Source organism: Cygnus olor, chromosome 2, assembly GCF_009769625.2.
Source record: "Cygnus olor isolate bCygOlo1 chromosome 2, bCygOlo1.pri.v2, whole genome shotgun sequence".
NCBI classification, from domain to species: domain Eukaryota; kingdom Metazoa; phylum Chordata; class Aves; order Anseriformes; family Anatidae; genus Cygnus; species Cygnus olor.
Genome location: NC_049170.1, coordinates 116,851,387 through 116,874,144, shown reverse-complemented (window position 1 = coordinate 116,874,144; position 22,758 = coordinate 116,851,387). Strand labels below are relative to the sequence as shown.

Below are 22,758 nucleotides of genomic sequence, written 5' to 3'. Positions count from 1 at the left end.
CTCAGTCTTGCTTACAACAGCCATGCACCTTTCACCAGTACTCACTGCCACCATCATTTGTGTCCCACACCCAGTCTTATTCCTCTTGAAAAACAAACAAACAAGAAAACAGGCAAAATGTTGAAACTGCAAGAACAAAACACATCCTGCCATCTGGACAGAGGGGAGGAGGACACAGTCCTCCTTGGGGATCTGCCTCTGTCAAGACCGACAGTAGGCGTCTCCTTCCCACCGACAGACCTTGCTCAGCAGAGCAGCTGCTGGGCTGTATAATCACTTGCTCCTGTTTCAACTGGGTCCAAGAATCAAACAGGGATTTCTGGCCCCAAGCCCCCATTCATTAGAGCAGCCGGTTACATGGGGTTTCTAATTTAAGATGATAATAAACCCCTCAGGCTAGAGAAAACAAAAAAAAAAGAGGTAGGCTTACTGTGGTAGCTTTTGTCCCAGAGATAAATCATTTTCACAAAGTTTGGAAAAAATACTATTGGCAATATTCTGAAGGTTTTTAAGTTAAAAATATAACAGAACTTAATGGTTTCAGATGCTTTTCTTGACAGTGTAACAGAAAAATGACTTTAATTTGGAAATTTGGAAACAAATTAAATTTGGCAAAGAACTAACACATAAGACAGCCCAAATGCATTCTGTAATTTGAAAAAAAAAATGAAAACAGATAAGATACTGTGAATTAAAAATAACTTCTGCACATTAAATTCTCATGAACTTTCATTAAGGTTTGTATTACATGTCCCATATGTACAATTCAATGTTGTAATACACTAGATCACTTTATTTATAAAATACCTTGAAAGCTACTGTAAGTTAGAGCCAGAAAAATGACTATATAAAAATGTTATCTTCTCACGTTACAACCTCATTTCCAATGTGTGTATTTAAAACAGAAATGCAGTCTCCATTTCAATATTTCAGATACACAACTGAACTTTCTAAAAGTTCAATGCCAATTGAATCCATGTATAATTCAGGCATATCTATTTATTTTACTGATAAAAACCTGGTGCCAAAGCTGAAGCAACTATATGAGAGATGAAGCTGGATTCTCTTCGAATTTGTGAATTACCTACAGACTAACCACTGTCCTATGGTTGAAGTTCTTCTTTACGGATGATGAATGAATGAATCAGAGGGGACTTGTTCTGACTTTCTTGGGCTGAGTTCACAAGGCTACCATCCAGAAAAAAAAGGGGGTTGTTCTGTTTTTCCCTAAAAGCACACATTTTTTATGGAATGTTCCCGTGACTTGACAAATTGTTTATCATCCCTATAGAGCAGTATTTCTTAGGTTAAAATCCAAAAAGCTTTGATTTGGAATGCTATTGTGGTGTCTCATGAGAATTTTAAAATTGGATATAGGCTGGCCTCTCAGATTCAACTACATCTTTAATGATGCACTATGCATTGCCCCCTCCTTCCTAGAACATTCTAAGGAAGTCTCTTTGGTGTTTCATGAGAAGTATTTCATCTACTACAGAGAAATGATAACATGAAACAATAAAGCTCATAGCAAGATATTTCAAATAGCTTTTGCTTTATTTTGTTTTCTCAAATGTTCAGCTTTTTGATGAAAAATCCAAGGTTTTCATGAAACAAATCTGAAATCCTAATTTTCAGTCAAAAATAGAGTAGAAGGGATTTTTTTTGTAATCATTCTAAACAGGGTAATGCTGAAAAAGCAACCTACTGCAGACTTCAATGTTTATAGTCACTCCCACCACAAAGCTAGGTATTGAAGAAACTTTTGCTGTATTTGACTATAAGATTTTTCACTTGAACAAGAAATTGATGTATTTCAAATCAGTCTGTTCTCCTGCTTGCTGTTACACCAAAAGCACCCTCGGTGTTCAGAAAAGTTTTCTCCTCGCACCTTATTGAATGACAATCCTTACCAATGAAAAGATGGCAGTTTGATGGCACTCTGAGTTTGGAAGGGAACCCCCTTTTCTTCAACTAGATGCTACACTACATTCTATGTGCTGAAATAAAGACCGGTTTGTTTTAAGACCAGAAGGTTTATTAAGTCCTTTAATCTGTCATCTTGCAAAATATCATGCATTTCCTGTAGTTATTTGTGTTCTATTAATCCTGCTGTTCAGGACCTGCCCTGCAAAGCTGTCACGGACTGAAATCTAAAACCCTCCATTTCCTGAAGTCCACTCCACAGCACGACAGTGCCATAGCTCCTGAGCCCCTTGCTTGTGGGTTAGCTGCTCCTCCACTCAGGAAGAACATAGGGCTCCTGTAAGCAAGCCCAGCTTTGAAACAGCATTCATTTTGTGCATTTAATAATTTACCCAAAAAAAAAATTTAAAAAAAAAAAAAAGATGTGAACTAGGGGAAACACATTACATTACAATAATGACAAGTACATTATAGAAAAGCACATGCTCTGTAGTTGGGACTTAAGGGTGACTTGAAGTCAGCTTGTTCAAAGTGTATTCCTACTGTCCCCTTTTCTTACTAGAGCAAGATGCTAAGAAGCCTGCAAGCAAGTGAACGGGTCTCACCTAAGGCACAGTTTGCACTGAAGACACTTTGCACTTCTGCAGGAGCACTTCCTTGAGTAACATGCAACTCCCTTTGCAGGCTCTCCTTGTTGCCAGCACAACAGTCCTGGGGCACTCGCAAAAGAGAGGGTGAAAAAGAGCACCCAAATGAGAGCACTGTTTCACTGCTGCACATCCTGTGAGCTCGCTCTGATCACTGCTCCCAGCTCAAGGAGCAGAAGGGAAGAGGGGAATGCAGGAGGCCCGGGTGGTGGGAATGGGTCCCATCCGAACAGAAGCAGGGGCTGCAGAAGGCAAAGAGGCACTAGCATTTTGCAAGAGGAGGAGCGTGGGGCAGTGCCAGCGGAGCAGCCGGAGCTGTAGGATCACAGAACGGTTTGGTTTGGAAGGGACTTAAAGATCCCCTAGTTCCAAACCCCCTGCCATGGGAGCAACTGAGCCCCAGACACAGCCACTAGCAATCCAATCCATGGCTCTCCTGCAGCATAGAGGAGGAAGCTGTGGTGGAAAATAGCACAGTCCAACTGCTCACAGCATGTCAAAAGGTACAGCTATACTGAATTTTTCTTTCATCCCATTAGATGAGAAGAAATCCTAGAATGTACACATATTAACATTTACATTAACATTAAATATCCAAGTGTAATATATACCACAATTTTCTTGCCCAGCTAATGTAGAAGTTACCCACCTTCACCTGTAAAATAGAGCTCTCACATATTTAGCTGAGGCCTCACTTAGGAGAAAATTTAAACTGATGACAATTTCTGGCCACTGACTGTCTCTCTTTAGCAACAACATATGCAAGCCAAGCTTGTATCCTTTAACCACTGGGCAACACAGCTGTCTTGTGAAAACCTGGACACCAGGCAGATTTTACATGTGTTTTAAACGTCTTATGCTTACTTTTCTAACATCTTATATCACCATTCTGCTCATCCTGTAACTTTCCTCCAATTAGTTAGATCACATGGTTGCCTGTGTTACAGCTTACATCATACCTGTAAAACAAGGTGTGCCTCTCATATCTACAATAAGTGCCCATGGCTGACACTCCAAATTTCTTGTGAAAGGACTTAAGCTTCTTGAGAGTCGCTCTCTCAGAGGAAGTGAGAAGCCTAGCCACAGAATTTGCAGCAATATATCCTGCCTACAATTTGAGGTAAGCACATTTTGTCTGAATTAGAAGTACTGAAGAAATTCAGAGAGAGCGAAGAGGTTAGGGCTTAATTGCTGCTACTTGCTGATACAGCTATTGCATTGCACTTACCCAAGATGACCTGTATCCCTGCTGTGAAGCATGTCAGAAGTATACGTTACAACTGAGGCTTCCAAATTATCCAAAAAAATAAATGTTCATTTTAATTTTTTGATGAAAAACACATAAAAAATATGAAATTTCCAAACTATAGGACATACAGTAATGTAGTTTAATATGTACCATGCTCTGCCACTGTGCCTGTCCTGATGTAGGCATCAGAGGGCGGAAACCACAAACAACCTTCATCCCTGATCCTTCCATACTGCCTTATGAATGAGCTGACTTTGCATACAGCTTGTTATTTCTGCCATTAACTTTTCATAATTCTCTGACCCACCATCAGATGGTCATTTTATTTCAGTAGCAAGATACTGCTCGTTAGCACCAGCCACTCATTCATAGCAGCCACACCTGCCATTAGCTAGAGAAGGAAGGACCTTAGGCAATTTAATCCCCTATGTAGATTTTCCTCTGGCTTGTACAATGACATGGCATTTCGCCGTCCAAATCCTAAGGAACATGCTGTTTTCTCCTTTATTCTACATCTGTTGAAAGACTGATATTTCAGTGTTTCACACTCAGAGGAGGTTTTTGAGTCTTAACCTTTTCACAATTTATCACATTCCCCATATCCATCAGTAAAGATCTTGAGAAATAAATCAGGCCAATAAACTGATATATTGCTTTAATTCTGTTTGAACAGAGCTGGCAGGAAAATGGAGAGAATCAAGGCTACTTTTCTTCACGTGTGAACAAAAAGAAAGACAACTCATAGGTCAAAGGATCCAAATCGGTATAAATCAAGCCTCTTTCTGAGGCTGGCTGCTGAACAGCTTGTCCATAGGAGCATCACCAGTACTGGATAAGAACACTAATTCTAGGCTAGCCCAGTACCGTCCTTTCTCTTCAAGCCAGTGTGATGTCTTTTCAAGGCAGCATGATTGAGAGGTAAAAATACAAAAGGAATGATAGAAATACAGAATGTCCTGGACACAAACCACACCTTGTAGGAAGATGCTATTCCTCTTCCTACATCTAGAGCCACGAAGCTCAAGGACACACAACACAAAGACGCGAGAGACAGAAGGCTGCGGGAAGGCACATCATAAGGCTGGACCGCGTGCTCGCCAAGGAAAATGTCACCACATCTACTGTTTGCCACAAAGAGCTGAGGAGGATGAGGGTCAAGTGTCAGCATGGGGGGTAGAAAAAGGCAGCCAAGAAGAGGTGGGCAGATGCCTGTGGGGTCTGCCATGAGAAAAAAAAAAAAGGAAGCATTTTACAAACCTGTTCACTGCAAGTCCCACACTCATAACTGTTTCCAAATGGAAGGCCGTGTGAAAAGCCAAAGCAAACATTCTCAATTCTTTTTGAACCCATCAGACAATATAGGAAAAATATGTGCATTTTATGGTTTGAGGGCACAACCTTTTAATTATGTTTTTGCATTGTCATGTCCAAGACCTTTTTTCTCCTCAAAAATTAATATTTCCTCAAGCAATGCAGCTATTTATCTTGGATGAACATGAATTGAAACACAATCTCCCTGTGCAGAGAGAGGCACAGAAGAGTTATAACATGACACCTAGGGGAATTCAGAACACATTGCAATGCAATCCTAATCATTTTTCTAGTGCCTTTTCAACTGATTTTTGTACAGTTCTCTTAACAGTTTCCAGCTATTGTTTTGCACGTGCTGTACATGCATGCTAGGGGAACTTGGACAAAAAAAAAAAAAAAAGTGCAGGTAATTGGGAAGGCAGAGAAAAATTGAAGCAAATAAAATGTAGGTTTTTTTCCTCTCTACTAGAGTTGAATCAAATGTGGTTCTGTCATCCAAGACCAGCAAGTGTTCTGGCACACATTCACCTCTCAGTTCCCTGCAATGAAGCACAGCCTCATGGGCACAAAGCTAAGGAAGATGTCAATCAGCTGCTTTTGCCCCTAAGGACCTATATCTGCAGCAAGACCCTAACTTAATGTTTTATAAACAATACTTCAATTAAGATTTATTGAGTTATTGCAAGAAAATTCAGGCTAAAAATTCTTCTACTTCAGAAGAGACATTACAGTTAGTGGCAATTGGAGCTCTCAGAAACTTACACCTATTGTTCAGGCATCAGCTTTCCCCACTTTGAGTCTCACAGATGTCATAGCTGGCCAACAAATTATACAGATCTTCCAAAAGATGCCTAATAGCAATAGCATAAGCAAAAATAACAGAGTACATTTGTTCTTAAAGGCTAAGCAAGCACTAAAATATCACGAGGACACTGAAGGAGGAGTGTTTCCATAATCATTCTAATTATTCTTTCACAATACACAAGTTTTTATGCACTTACACCACTTTCAAGTTAAAATATCACAAAAATACTTCCTACACAATTTACACAGCCTATCACTAAAACGAACCCAGCTCTGAGTTAGTGCCGATAAGCAGCTGCTTTATCAAATGCTGCGCAACAGTGTACTAGGAGAGAAAATCCCCGCTTGGTCACTTTGGGTGAATTCCGACATCTGCAAAGATTTTAATGAGATCTTTTTGGGCAGAGGCAGCCAGGACTTGGTTTAGTCATAGGTGAAATTTCCACGTTGTGAAAGCTTGCCCTTGTGACCTCAAAATAACTTCTGTGTTGATTGAGCTGAATTTCAGCTGCACCTTACAACTCACCATTGCCAGGTGTTGCAATCAGGGAGGCTCAAAGAACCTCCTCTCTAATTAAAAGGCTGTTCTTTGCACCTTCTTTAGCTTTTCAACTTTCAGAGGTTTGCTTTGAAAGTATTGCAGTGTAGACTCAAAGTGTTCTGCTATAAAAGGAGGAGGGAAGGAAATTTGAATGTGGAGGGTGTTGCAAGGGAATCTCAAAAATTTGAAGTCTATAAGGCATAAATTTATCAGAGGGACCTGGGAATCCTCCCTTTGCATCACTTGTCTATACTACTGCAAATCCTTCTCTCACTCTGTCCAGAAGTCTATATTCAGCCCCAAAATAAAAAGGCGCACTGCACAAGACCCTCAGCCCCTCACAGAAGTCAATTCACAAGCCAGGCAGTGTGGCCTACTATTTTTTTGTAATCTGGAAGAAACAGAGATGGTATATTCTGCTTCCTTGATTGTAAACTGCTGAAGCTATTATCATTTCTGTAACCAGAAGATGTTTGAAAAATAAGAAAACAGAGGGGAAGGGAAGGGAAGGGAAGGGAAGGGAAGGGAAGGGAAGGGAAGGGAAGGGAAGGGAAGGGAAGGGAAGGGAAGGGAAGCCTCTCCTGGCAAGCTAGAAATAACTAGGCCAAGAATTTATTTCTCTGTGGTCCAATGTGTGTGGGACACCATCTATGGTTCATTTAGCTGCAGCAGCAAAAGCTCAGCACAACCTCGGCCACACAAACACCTGAAAACTTAACATACTTACCATTATAACGGTGAGTGAGATAGTTAGTCTTGACACTCCACTGAAAAAGGAGGCAGCTCCAATGGCAGCAAACAGACCTGGATCAATCCATGCTCTGTATTCATTAGTTTGAACACCAAAAATGGAAACAAGAATCAAACCAATTATTCTGCCATACAAAGCTCCTGTGTACCTGTGTGTAAGAAGAAAAAAGACCACTCTTTTTGCCAGTGATCCTGTTTTCTAGAAGTGCTTCTAGTAACTTGCTAGTCCCAGATTTAATCACAAACTTCTGTAACAACTCCTTTCCCCAAAAAAGCTCTAGCTTCCTTCCTTATTATGAATGATTACTTAGTTCCAATCACTAGCATGAAACTGCCAAATTTGCTATAATTTGAAGAAAAAGAACTATCAGCATGTGTTGCCTAATGTTGTTCAAAGGCAAATGAGAATAAACCTTACAGGAATACAGTCAAAAATATGGATTACAGATGTACGCACAAAACAAACAAACAGAAGAAACACTTCTAGAGCTCCAGCTTTATATAATTTCTTAAAACTAAGTCTACCTGTGCCCCATAAACCTGGCAAGTAAAATATTACAACCACATAACAAATGGGGAAATGGAGCAATAGATATTATATTAATGACCTGCCCAAAGCTAAGCAGGAATGAAGCTGTGAAGAGAACCCAGGAGTCCTCAAACTAGCCATGTGCTACATTGAAAAACAAAACCAAAATTTAGCACAGCTGAACATGTAATTGCTGGGGTGAGACACAGCATTTAATTCCATATGCAATTAAATATACATTTCCAAGTGTCAGCCCATGAACTGGATTTGTACAGGCATTCACCTTCCAGGAACGGTGAATAATTATCATATATAATATAGGCACATATGTGATATATATTATCTGACTTGGGGAGCATCATCTTGCACTATTACTCTCTCTTTTTTTTTTTCTCTCCCATTTATTCATACAGTTGATTCATTCTATTGATAGGTGCAGTTCTAAAATGGTTACAAAAATTAGCTTATCAGGAGCTGGCTGAAAGACTTGACTATCAGTATCTACACAGACAAATATGCTATGCTTCAACAATCCCTACATATCAAAAAGTGGTTTAGACCTCAGCTTGGAGCGGATAGGAGGTGAAAAAGAGGGGCTACTCAGGGGTATGGCAAAGAAAGGAGGTTGTACACAAATTTCTTTTCAGAGTTTTTTTGGTATTTGAATTGCATCATGCTGGATACCCACCCTCCTTGATATCCAACATCAAATCTCTCAACATTACAGATTAGAGCAGAGTTCTTACAACCACAGCTTTCTAAAAACTACAACAAAAGACCTAACAGCAGTTTTCTCCAAAGTCTAGGGTGTTGATGTCCAAGATTAAGATTCAGGCTATTATGTGCATAAAAAAACAGATGAAAAGTCTGGATCTGAACCGGTATTTCTACAGTTACAGAGATGGAGCCAGCAGTCAAGGCTCTCTCTGGGTCCCCAAAGGATTCAAATGATCTATACTGGAAAGTACACAGTTTTGGCTATCATCCTTCTACTGCTATTCTCAGATGATTTTTGTTCATTCTTTTCCACAATTTTAGCCTCTCTTTCCAAGCAAACCATCCTGTTCCACCTATGCAACCTCCTCCAAGCAATTATAGCTTTGCTATTGCCAACCTTTCAGCTTACAACTCAGGTTGTTGCTACTCAACACAGGCCTTTTGTATAGACAGCTCAAACCAAAATGGGCAAAGCTTACAGCATAGGAATAACCAGGCCACTGGCAACAGCAGAACCTGCAGTCCAGCAGCTGAGGATGAAATAAAATGCCAAAGCAGTGCAGAGGGATGTGTATCCAAATTCCTCATGAGTCCCACGTTTAAAAAGATATGTGATCCCTTGCTTCCCATTTTCAACTAGAAGCGCAGCAGCTGCAACACAGAGGAAGAGATGTGGAGAGATACAAAACAATAAAAGGATCCCTTACAAAAATCCATGCTGAATGAGTCCTCATTTGCCTAAGCATGACAAAAGTCAGTAAAGTATATAAATCAGTTAGTTTGAGTTGACATGTCAAGTTATCTGAGGCGTTTTCAGGAAAACAAGGAACATAATTTGTTCTTTCCAGTCTGCTGTGTGATATTAATATTGAACTAAACAAGGAGAAACAGCAACCAGTTAAGCCAGGGAATGGCAACGGTACTTCTTTAGCAGGGCTCTTTCCTCATACTTTTCAGAGGTAATAATTCAGAAACTTCCCAGTGTATTGGGATCAAATATGGGATTTAGTTCTGACACATCCCTCCAAAGGGATGTGTCAAAAAGGGTACATTATTTTGAAGAAAACCCACATTACGAGTAAATATACTTGGATATCACATCCAGTTACATACATTGTTTGTTCTCTGGTATCAATCACTTAGCTCACCTTACCTTGATTGAACGTTCGATTAGAATATCTGACTCCATCTGGACCAATCCATGATGTGCTTGGTGAACAACCATATTCTGAAATTTCCCTCTTGAACAGATTTCTGCTTAAACATTAAAAACATACAAAAAATCTATTAAATGGGTGAATATAACTAACCTTAATGATTGCACAGAATGTGTCTATTAGGTATAAATTTTACACAGAAAGCCTACTTTCCCTTTCATCTCCCAATTAAGTTGTTTTATTCACTAATAAATCTAGTTTACTAGATCAATTTATTAATTATTCCATGAAATTAATAAACCTGGTTTATTAATGTTCATGTTCCTCTGCATAAAGCTTCTGCTGCTGAAAACCAAAATTTCTGAAATCAGGAATCACATTGCACTACCTAAAACTGGGAAAACAGGGTGAAAAGAATGGTTTAAAATGCACAGCCTGGCCTTGATCTTGTACCATTGTAACTGTAAAAAAGGATCAACAGACCAGAATTCTGTCACTCCTGATGAACATTTCTGTGGGTAAGCACAGCATCCCAAGCTCTCAAATGCATCTGCAGATGGACAGTTTAGTAAAGGAGAGCACCACAGAGATCAGGAAGGACTCAGAGGTTCCCATCTCCCACAGCACTGCAGGCTGTACCCAAACCACACCTAAAAGATGTTTGTCCAGTGCATTCTCAAAACTCTCCCTTGGTAAATACTGGCACCAGTTATTTCAACATTGGAAAACTTGCAACTCAGACTGCCGGTTATCATGTTGACTATAACCAGACTTTTGGTACAGCACTTCCATTCCTGTACACTTTCTCAGTCTCGGTCATCTTGAGTAATTGTGTCCTCCAAGCAGGTATGACTTCCTTCTCTGAGTCTGGGAGGTATCCAGCATGTTTTGGACATCACCACAACCCAAACAGTAACAATACGAACTCTGTTCCTGGAACAATGAGCCAGAGATCTGTGGTATTTGACCCACCTGATCCCTGCTCAGAACTACAAGGGAAACTTAAAATGCAGCCAACATCTAGTACAAGAAAATTTCTTCCAGACCACAGATTGGCAACCAGAGGAACACAAGATACTTCCCCAATCTTGTATTTGCCTTTTACATTAATCCAACCACTCAGAGAATATATTCCAAATTCATAATGGTCAATAAAAAATAAAAAAAAAATATTTACTCCATCCTGCTTGAGAAATCAAATGGTTGTGTAACCCACTTCTAGCAAAACCTCAAGTTCCATACAAACAATGTCTTTACTACCAGTAAAGGAGTACACACAAAAACCAGCACATCTCAGAGGTAATTTGAAACTTTCAGTGATGTCAAAATAACAGAGAGAGAAACAACAGAAGAAAGTTTTTACAATTAAAACACATGGTTGAGCAGGAAGAAATAAGCACAGAGATGCAGAATTTGTTTACATACAGGCTTTTGTACCACTAACTCTTCCAGCTTGAAATCAGTATATTTAGTAAATCATAGAATCATAGAATGGCTTGGGTTGGAAAGGACCTCAAATATCATCTAGTTCCAAACCCCTGTCCATAGGCAGGGACACCTCCCACTAGATCAGGTTGCCCAAAGCCCCATCCAACCCAGGCTTGAACACTTCCAAGCATGGGGCATCCACAGCTTCTCTGGGCAACCTGTTCCAGTGCCTCACCACCCTCTGAGTGAAGAATTTCCTTCTAATCTATAATATAAATCTCCCTTTTTTAGTTTAAAACCATTCCCCCTTGTCTTGTCATTATCTGATTGAGCAAAGAGTTGCTCTCTGTCGTTTTTATAGGTTCTGAAAGGTTGCAACAAGGTCACCCCGGGGTCTTCTCTTCTCCAGGCTGAACATCCCCAGTTCTCTCAGCCTTTCTTCATAGGAGAGGTGTTCCAGCTCCTTGATCATCTTTGTGGCCCTCCTCTGGACCCACTCTAACAGCCCCACATCCTTCTTGTGCTGGGGACCTCAGACATGGACGCAGCACACCAAGAGGGGCCTCACAAAAACAGAGCAGAGGGGCACAATCACCTCGCTCGCCCTGCTGGCCACTCCTCTGGTGATGCAGCCCAGGACGCAGTTGGCCTTCTGGGCTGCAAGCACGCACTGCTGGCTCTTGTTGAGCTTTTCATCTACCAGATCCCCAAGTCCTTCTCTTCAGGGCTGCCCTCAATGAATTTTCTCCCAGTCTTTGCTCATGTCTGGGATTGCCCCGGCCCAGGTGCAGCACCTTGCACTTGAACTTGTTGAACCTTATTAGGTTCACATGGGCCCACTTCTCAAGCTTGTCCAGATCCCTTAGGATGACATCCATTCCTTCTGTTGTATCGACTGCACCACTCAGCTTGGTGTCATCTGCAAACTTGCTGAGGATGCACTCGATCCCACTGTCTATGTCATTGATGAAGATATTAAACAGCACCAGTTCCAGGACAGACCCCTGAGGGACACCACTCGTCACCAGCCTCCACTTGGACATAGAGCCATTGACCACCACTCTCTGGGTGTTACCTTCAAGCTAACACCTTATCCACTGAATGGTCCACCCATCATATCCATGTCTCTCCAATTTGGAGACCAGGATGTCATGTGGGACCCTGTCAAAGGCCTTTCAGAAGTCCAGGTAGATGACATTGGTCTGTCTTCCCTTGTCAACTGATGAAGTAACTCCATCATAGAAAGCCATCTACCCTTGGTGAAGCCATGATGGTTGTCTCGGATCACATCTTTGTCTTGCATGTGCTTCCAGGAGGATCTTTTCCATTATCTTCCCAGGCACAGAGGTGAGGCTCACCGGTCTGTAGTTCCCCAGGCTCTCCTTTCTACCATTTTTGAAAATGGGAGTGATGTTTCCCTTTTTCCAGTCACCAGGGACTTCACCTGACTGCTAGGACTTTTCAAATATGGAGAGAGGCTTGGCAACTACATCAGCCAACTCCTTCAGGACCCTCGGATGCATGTCATCAGGCCCCATAGACTTGTACCTGTTTAGTTTCATCAGGTGGTCTCGAACCTGCTCTTCACTTACAGCGGGTGGGACTTTGCTCCCCCAGCCTCTATCTATGGGTTCAGGGAAACAAAAGACTTGGGAAGCCTGACTGTCAGTGAAGATGGAGGCAAAGAAGTTGTTGAGTACCTCAGCCTTCTCCATGTCTGTGGTTGCAAGTTCACCCTTCTCATCCATCAGAGGGGGTACGCTCTCCTTGGCTTTTCTGAGCAATGTACCTATAGCATCCCTTCCTGTTATTGGCATCCCTTGCCAAGCTCATTTCCAACCGTGCCTTGGCTTTCCTGATCCCATCCCTGCACAACCACACTGCATCTCTGGACTCTTCCCAGGCCATGTGTCCCTGCTTCCACTTCCTGTACATTTCTGTTTTGCTCCTGAAGACAGATTTGTCTCTGGTGTGGACAGGAGGACTGCACTGCTACACTGCATGTGCTTCACCAGGACCTGCTAAGAAGAATGGGAAGGAGCCCATTGCTCCTTTACCACCTCTTGCCTCTCCATGACCTCCTAGTCCACCTTGTTCTAGGTATATCAGGGGTTGCTGGAAGTGTTATAAAACCTTATTGCAAGCACGGGTCCAACATAAATTCATGAAGATAAGCTATGCTAGAAGAAAGTACTGTTATACTGGCACAGCCACATACAGCCCCATCTGGAGCTGCAGCTGTTGTAATGTTATGGTTTAAAAGAAGAAGAAGAAAAAAATATATATATATATACACACTTCACTGAAAGAGTTGGATCTGTACAAAAGACAAAAACAAGCATCTCACAATCTTTTTTGTTACATGGTTCTTATTGGATATTTTAAAGCAGCAAGGGTGCCTATTACCTACCTGTTGGATACTCAAAGGTTAATGATATTTACTTGTCCCTGGGTCACTGATTAAAAATCTCACATTAAGCTGAGATGAGCCAAATTTAAATGATCCCAACTATAATCTCATAATCGCAATCATAACTCTCTCTCTAAATTTCTAAGAACAGGAGAAAAATGAACGAGCTCCTTACCCATGTTCACTCTTGTACCTTATTACAGGTTGACATTATCACTACCTTCAGCAGATGCATGACCTTGCAAAGTCCATGACAATTTGGTGTTTAATTCCCTTCAGATCTATCCATCTTCAACAGGATGTACTCTTTAGAACTTGTAGCCACACCAAATGAAAAATTGGCATTAAGACAGTTTAGCCTCTAGGTTGGATCAGCCTGACTATTTTTAATTTAGAGACTGACAAAAAAAAAAAAAAAAAAAAAGCCATGAATTTATCATGGTTTCAGATGTTTTTCTTTAGAACAAAAACAGTTTTGTTTTGAAAAATAACATTTTGGAAGCATTTAGTTCTTGAAATAAAAAGGATGCTGTGGTGAGGAAAAGAGCTTTTCCTGTAGCAATCCAAAAAGCCATAGTCATTAAGTCCAGGTACTAAGTAGATGACAAAGTTTGTTTTTATAAAAAATATGTAAATATTTAGTATAGCAGACAATACTGAACAAAGTATTGCAAGTCAAATGATAGTCTAGAATTGGTGGCAAGAATGGGGAAGTATGTCTGCTTTCCATGTGCTTAAATAAGCTGTTTGGAGTCCAGCCACCAATGGCAAGTTATTCAGCATTTACCATTCATATCGTGCAATGTAGGATGCTGCCCACTTGGAAGGAGGGCATGTTAAACTACAAGTTGGTAGTGACCATGTGCAATGACTGTGAAATCAAACTATTGTTTCATCTAAAATCCAAGCTATTCTGTTCCTGCTTCCTCTAGATTCCTCATAGGTATTTCTCAAGAAAGATACCTGGACTACAAAACTTGTATCAAATTCAAGGACCTGTTCAGTGTGTCACCAATAAAATCCCTAAGAATTCAGCTCCATATTCTCTGTCTGTTTATTAAGACAGTATTTGTAATTTTAAGGTCCCTTATTACAGTTTGTGCTGGACCGGCACGCACCTCTGATGTGTTCATTACCTGTTGGTGTTCTTATATAGATGACTGATCATGTCCCTCAGCCAGCAGTAGCTGACTGAAGCTGAGAATAAACAATGGTTTTTGCTCATTCCAGCTTTCCAGTCAAAGCACAGCCTGATGCTTATAGGCTTATATAGCTATATATATGGACTATATACCTTTTTAAAGCAAAATTAGTATTCTAAATTGAAAATGTGCTTGGGTGATGCATACAGTCACATTTCAGGCTCTTTCCATTTTTGAACTCTTTTGTTTTTTCATTTCTCTTTTTTTCTTTAATTTGACATGATGGCGAATGTTTCTCACTAGAAAAGTTTGTGTGATTAAATGTCAGTGGTTAATAGATTGTGTGATTCTTGTCCCTAGGTTATTTCATTCTAAATATTCAGTTCTGATAGGCCTTTGATTTTTTTTATCCCAAATCTGTAACATTTAATGTACAAATTGTAACAACTGAAATTGTAACTAATTGTATTTACACATTAATTGTAATTTTAATTGCATGTTAATTTACATACTAATTGTAATTAATTGTAAGAGCTCATGGCAACGACCCCCACTTACATTTCTGAGTTGTTTCTCAGCTGGTTGTCTCTCACATTCATGACTGGAGTGCAGGGAAAGAAATACGGTAAATATACAGTAACAGTCGTTGTACATACCTGCAGGCATTCAAATAAGCAAATAAACTATCATGAGACATAGAAACAGAGAAAAACAGAAAGAAAAGTGTCTAAAATCAGCAGTGCCAGCAGTTACCAGAAGGCAATTGTCCTTGGGGTCTTTCCCACATATCCCAACTCAGCCTTTGTCCATTAAACAAACAAACAAAAACAGTAGGGCCCGGATTCATCTAACTTAATGCACTGACCCATTGCAACTTGGGTCTCCAGTTGCAGTCTCTCTCTGTAGCCATCAAAAGGCCACAGCCACCTCCCTGGAAGACCTGGAACACGCTGGATGCTCACCACATGCCCAGCCTCCTCACCACCCCCTCCATCCCAAAAAAAGAGATTTGGAAAAAAAAATCAATAGACATCTAGAGAGAAGCTACTGGAACACACAATCATATTAATAATAATTTTTCCAAGCACAAGATTTCATACACTCTGTGATTGTTATAAAACAGCTCAGGTAGCACATTTACAGAAGCCCTCAAGCTCAGATTCAACTGCTTGCAATTGTGACTAATTTGTCTGACAATCATATCTCAAGCATTTGTTTCCCTGTATCTCCAAGATTATAAACTTATGGGCAGAGGACTTCTAAAAGAGATAGGTAAAAATGGGAGAGGTTCAGTCTTCACAAAGCTTAGGTCAAGTTTTCTTTCTGAAAACTTAACTCTGGGACAGTTCAAACCCAGGTCAAGTTTTTGCCAAAGCCACAAAGTCCAACAGCAGCTAGGACAGCTAGAACAGAGCCAGTGGCTAGAGATTTAAAGCAGTAGCCTATCTTCACAGTTAAATAGAAAAAAAATATATCCTTTCACTTAACCTTTTAAAGTTTTGACAGCTTAATATATGTGTATATATGCATATATGCATGGAAACACTAAGCTTTTGGAACAGAAGCATTAGTCAACGAGATTAAAAAAAAAAAAAAAGTAAAGAAAGAAAAAGGAAGATAGCTCTGCCAGATTCTTGGCAAAACATTGTCTACAGTGTGATTTCCTCACAGAGAGCAAGGTGATGAATTGAAGAGAAGCAAATACAGGCCAAGGGGCAGAAGGGCACTTAGGAAGACGGCTTTGCTTAATCTATGGGCTGAAGATTAGATATTCAATTCCAGTCAAAGGAATGGTACTCCGGGTTATGTTGTGGGTGTGGAAGATACCATGATGGGTTCTTTCCAAGTTTAAATGCAGACTGGTTTATACAAGATTATTTTGGGTTAAAGTGGCTGTGACATAGTTTCTTTCAGTTGTCTGATTATGTGAGTTTATGAGAAAGAAAAAAAAAAAAAAAAGAAAAGAAACTGTACGGTTCTTTCTCAGATCAAACAGTTTCTTTCCTGTTTTTTTGTTTTGTTTTGTTTTCCAAGTTATAATAAAATAAGGACTGTGACCTGAACAGGATCCCCTAGAGCTAATAAAAAGGAAAAAAAGTCTGAACAAGAGTTCATGCTACAAAGTTAATTGGGAAAAAAAAAGTAGGTTTCTCTTTGTTTATTTATTTATTTAAAATGATGAAGGCAAAATATGTAAGTTGCAAAGCTTTTGTAATAATTATAGCCCACAAAACACCTGCTATTCTTGCAGTTTCAGGTGTGATCTGGCAAGGTGCTCACCACTCCATGAACTTTTGGAGTCAGTAAGGTGACACTCCTAAGCAGTATAAAATAGCTTCTATGAGGCATTTTCTCTGTGTCTGACATTGAATCTTTGACTCTTTGCTAACTAATCTCAAATTTAATCCTACAGTATCTTCGAACAAGCTGGGTCATGCTGGCTTCTGTTGTGGCACGTTTTTTTCTTCGTTTGGCTGTTTTTTTGCTGTTTTTTGTTGTTCCAAAAAGTAACAAGGAACTGTGTGTTTTTCTAAGTAGCGTATGTAAAGCTTTTGTAATGTATTATGAGAAAGCCAAACCTTTCCCAATGGTAGGGGAAGTGGCTGTCAAAAGCAGAGCTCTGGCTCCAAATCATTAAAACAATAATTGTTACAAACCTGACCTTTCACAAACTGAGGTCCTTTGGAAACCATTTAGTTTATACAGGACTAATGGGAGACACACAAGGAACTTTACTCCTCATTCTGATGGACTGAAAACTTGCCACTCAGGGATTTTTCTCAGGGTGTATCACTGCAGCACTCAGCATGAAGTCCCAACTCCTCTTCAAGACCTGGGAGCAAATCTGCAGCACAACAGAAGAAGGTTGCGCAGGCAAAAGATGCTCCCTGCAGCAAGGAAATGCCATTTTCCCTACCTACTTTATCCACTCCTTCAAACATGGAAGCAAAAAGCTTCATGTGAGCTTCCTCAGGGTATCTCACATCTGCGAGATGCTGAACACAGCTCCAAGCTGAAACGCCGACATCCTGCCACTAAGAGGAGCTAAAATCCAGTTGTCATCAATGGTATATGGACGTGCTCCTGTGCAGAGTGTTCACGGCAGATCACTCCTTCTCTCCTGATCCTCCTAAAGAAGCTCAGATTGCATCTCTGTTGTGCTAACAGAGAACCAAACGAGCGGGAGGCTGCTCTGAGAAATGAGCAGGACTCGGCCGAGGAGGAGGAGGAGGAACTGGACTCCCATAGCATATACAGTTTTCAAGGAGTAAATGAAATGCACTCTTTCAGACCTTACAGAGAGGAAAAATAGTGCAACCTATGGGAAACATACATATCTCTGTACCAATCTGTGGAGAAAATGAATCGCTACAGATTGCAGAAACTTGACCTCAACCTATGGTTATTCACACTTTAAGCTCTAAAATTTTCCCTTCTAGTATTTAAAATACTAATTGTTTTCTGTCAGTATTATCCAGGTAGCTAATGCAAGCCAAGCTGACTGCTTTTCCCCAAAGCTTGTGTTCTGTCATCTCAGAGTAGATGCTCTGAAGCCCGTGTCTGGGCTGATGGGTGAAGAGCATCTATATGGTCACCTCACTGATAAACAATTCAACAACCTTCTCTCCAGGAGGGAGGGAAGTGCAATAGTACATTAAAAAAATAAATAAATAATATGTAGCACACATAAAACATACTAGCAAGTGTGCCTAAAAGAGGGCACAAGAAAGGATCTTCAGTGTGCACCGATTTTCCCACAGAAAGGTCATCTCAACACTTTAAAAGGTCTGAAAACTCCTCAGAAAGACTTCCTTAAAAATGGAGAAGTGAAAATTATGACAAGCCCGTACTCACTAGAGAAACTTACAGAGAAACCCAACTGCGCATATTTTACTGGACATGCAGTAGAAAAGTTCTGAAGGCTTTTCTCCTTCACATTTAACAATATTCTTAAGTTGAAGCCAAACCATAAAATTTAAAATTATGAAAATATTCAAAACATGGGAACCTTGTTTCTATATCCTTCTTGTTCTGATGACTCCCCACAAGATAAAGTCATACAATGCCAAATGGAAACTGCAAAGCCTAGAGGTAAAGTGACACCATCGTGCCTTATATCATAACACTTGAGACTCCAGGCCAGCCTCCATCAGTGATGAACAGGACTAACTGACCCCAGATACACAACTAGGTCCAGAAAGTTTTCTATACCTAGTCACATCTTTCAAAGTCACTATGGCATTTATTATTCATGCATTTATTCTTACAACAGACAGAGATCTCCTTTGCTGTCTTGAGGCAAAAATACATATGACTGAGGTCTCCTGATTCTTTCCAATGCTGACAGCTGAAAAGTTCTCCGGGTACAGAGGAGTGGAGAAGGATGTCCACCTTGTTCTGCTGCAGGGCATGGCAGCAAGCTAACTCTGTGGGGTAATGAGAAGGCCAGCCATGAGCAAGGGAAAGTGGGAAAAAATGGATGAAACCTACTATTACAGCCCTCTATAAATCCCAAATAAGTGCAGAAACACCCTAGCGTGAGTGGCAGATGTCACCTAGCTGAGCTAGCACCATCAGAATAAAGCAGCAGCAGGAGAGCAGGACGGTAAAATACTTCAAGTATTTAAAGAAAAACATAGCAAAACAAAAAACAAATAACACCACAACAATAACAACCAACTTTCTTTTATACCTACCAACATTAGATACCTACACATCCTCTGGAAATCCGTATGTTTATTCTACTCCATTGTACATTAGGTCAAGAGCCAGAGGGCCAGATTCACTTTTGCATCCAACTTATGATCTACCCTCATTAACCACTGTAAACATTATATAATCAAGAGAAAAGGATTATTTACTTACAAGGATGAGCACAGTTTCCAACAGCTTGCTTGTTTTTCTAACTGATGATTTTGGAATTGAATTAAAGAACTGCATACGTAACTTATTAATTTTTATATTTAGGGAAACAAAGAGAGCTCCCAGAAGACCTCCAAGCATTCCAAGCAGGATGGTTGGAATGAAGGCCAAGACGTGCATGTCCAGCAAGTTCTTAACCTGTGTAGAAGAAGAAGAAAATATGTTCTGAGCATCCTGCCAATGACATGACATATTGCACCCTCTCCTACAAAACCTGATACCACAAAGTAATTTCCACAGAAGAAATAAATCTTTCCTCCTGGTTTAGGGACTCAGCTAATTAATTTAAAGCTGCTCTCACATGAGGCAGTATACTGCTCCTACAAACCTCACAGGAGTGGAGCCAGCAGGTAGATATTTTCATTGTCACATATAGCTCCATGAACCAGTTATTTTCATTTCTGAATAGCTGTAAAGGACTTGAACAAGTAATTTGATAAGTCAAGGTCAGAAGTGTCCTCTTGGGCCCATCTTTTCCCTGGGGAAAGTAATGAATCTAACAGAAACTTCGATGATGCATTGCTGTCAGCGCAAACACTCAGCACTTCAGATTACATCCAAATAACATGACACATTAGTTTTAGTGAAGACTTTGAAAGACTCTGCTGGGCCAGAGCTTGCTCGCAGTATCTTTGCTCACAGTATCTATATCTACCTCATAATTTGCGAAAGTTCATTTATTAAGTGTCAACCTACTTCCATGTGCATTGAGATTATTTATAAGCTCTAAGTAAAACTGAAATTTGATGCTGATCTGGAACAACTCATGGAATACCAAATTACAAATGTAGAACATAATCTGACAGCTGGAATAGTAACTGAATTTTCTGCTTGATTCCTAAATAGGCAGCAAGGATGAGAGCAATATCATGCTTTAATATTACCTTCCAGCCAACAAAAAGGGGTCTAGGTCAATAGATTGGTAGAAACCTATTAAATGCTGTGAGAATATTATTTCCTTCGCCCAGGCTTAGAGTTACACATTTTTTTGTTAAGAGTATGATCTGGACAGAGTAAGAAATCATGAAACATTTGAAAAGCTAACTGGTAAAGAGCAGTAGGGGCACATATTAAGGGCTGAAAAAAAAAAAAAACCTACACTAGGATAATATTTGGGGTAGTGCATAGGAGAAACTGGTAGCCTTCTTTAAATTGCTTGAGCAAGCACACAATCCCTTTTACTGCTCAAGTTATTTTTTTTACTCTTCTTCTTATTCTTTTTCCTTAATCTTGTTCTTGTTCCTCCTGCTAGAAATAGCCTAGAGTTTAAGAAATCCACCAGGAGGCTGTTCTAAGCACTGACGGTATCTCCTGAGAGGAAGAATGCCAGGGTCAAAATCCAGTCAGGCCTGAAGAGTTGGTCCATTGGGTGCTGCAGACTGAGAAAACTGGCCTGAACAAGGCAGAATCCCAGCTTTCATTCCCAGACACAAGAAAGTCAACACCTGGAGACACACTCAGAGGAAGCCAGGAGTGACTTAAGGTGTATCTTGCCCTATAATCAGGACTACAACAATCATATATGTCTGTTATACATACTAACCAAAACTTCAGTAATGCTATTTTTACCAATAGCTGCATCAAAATCCATCATTTTCCAAAGGATTTAAATAGATGCAATGTTTAAGATGTTGAAATTTAGAAGGAATAGCTCAATTAGAAGTAGAAAATGTTTTATTTACTGCAGGATCCAAATATCTTCCAGCATGTTCTACTTAATTCCAATCCTGCATGAAAGTTAAAAATGGACACGCAGGTTTTTACTGTTTTCTCTCCCTTCCCCCATTTTTCCTAAGGGAAAGATATACTGAGATGATTGTTTTAAAGCAATATACACTCGTCACACTGCACATGTGTGGCAATACAAGTAAAATCAAGCCAGTGTTCTGCATTCTGGGAATGAACAGTGGCGGAGTGTATTGTTTTGTCATAGCGTTAGCCACATGCTTTGGCCAGTCATCAAGAAAAATCTGTTACCTACAGAACAAGCTTCACCTTTATAAATAATCCAACCCTCTACATAAAAGTGAAGCTTCCTGAAAATCTCAAGCTCTGGGGCACAATAAATTCCTCCTGTAACCTTTTCCTGAGTAGAAGGAAGCTAAAGAAAACAAATAGTTTTCTTGAGAAACAAAACCCACAAACTTTCAACTCAGAGTTTATCCACTGTAAACTCTGTTGGTTAATGCCACAAAACATGAAAGAAGCGAAATTTCCCCTGAGCCCAGTGTTCGGTGAAATGAAAATATTTCTGGTTATCTGTACCAACTTGTGAGCCAAAAACTATTGAACCCTGACAGAAGCCATCTAGATAATAATTTTAGCTAGCTTTTCCTGCTAATGAAACTAAAAGAAGACAGGAGACAGAATCCACTGCTCTTTTCAGAAAACAACCTGAAAAGAGTGTCGAAAGAGCAATGTTAATTATAAAATAGCGAACAAAGTAAATCCGCTCTCCTCTGTGCGTGCAGCTGTCCATTACACAATACTTTGGCTTCAGCAATAAAGCTGTCTTCAGCAGGCCTGACCTCTTCATTGTCCATTTCGTCTCACCTTTCTACCACAAATTTATGCCTTCTTGGTTGTGTCACTACAGTTGTTGGGGGGACTGCACAAAGAGTTGGTCCACAAAAAAGGATTTGGGTTAAAAACCAGTGTCTTCTCCCATTGCCCCAGCTAAATTTGTGATAAAACAAATATACCACAAATGCTTTTGCATAGCATGTGCAAAATCATTGTATTTATATCAGGTAGCACGCACACACACACAAAATATTTCCTGTTTTCCAAATCATGATATGCCTACATGTGGAAAAATGTCATTATTTCTGGTTTTTGTATTGCTAGAGAGATTTAAAACAGAATAAATTAAGAGATTGATTAAAGTGGTCAGGGAATAACCTTAGGAGAAATTACTTGGTAGCAGAAAGTGGACTGGGATTCATGAGACCAGAGGTTTATTTTTACCTTTCTAATTGGCCTTCAAGTCACATCATAATACAGAGAAAGATATTCAGGCACGAAGAACTGAAGATGATGATTCTCACACATCACTATTGAATTACCTTACAACAAAGACGAGTGAAAAACATAATAAAAGCAACTATTTTTAGGTGGACACGAAGTAAAATTCAAAGAATAAGGCTGTATCGTGCTGCAAGGAACAAAGGCCGAAGGTGACCTCTGTTGTGCAACCAGGAACAAACAGTGATCACGTTTTTAAATGT

The 22,758-nt window shown here is 40.0% G+C and overlaps 1 protein-coding gene across 1 annotated transcript in view; it reads right to left on the bottom strand.

Moving 5' to 3' along the window:
* LOC121066642 (chloride channel protein C-like) overlaps window positions 1-22,758 on the bottom strand; it is a 78,380-nt gene that overhangs the window by 43,910 nt on the left and 11,712 nt on the right. Inside the window, exons 7-11 of the mRNA XM_040550354.1 lie at window positions 19,475-19,669; window positions 15,167-15,264; window positions 9,625-9,728; window positions 8,951-9,122; window positions 7,203-7,374 (exon numbers count right to left, since the gene is read on the bottom strand). Of these exons, the coding sequence (XP_040406288.1) occupies window positions 7,203-7,374; window positions 8,951-9,122; window positions 9,625-9,728; window positions 15,167-15,264; window positions 19,475-19,669 (741 nt within the window). The remainder of the gene's footprint in view (window positions 1-7,202; window positions 7,375-8,950; window positions 9,123-9,624; window positions 9,729-15,166; window positions 15,265-19,474; window positions 19,670-22,758) is intronic.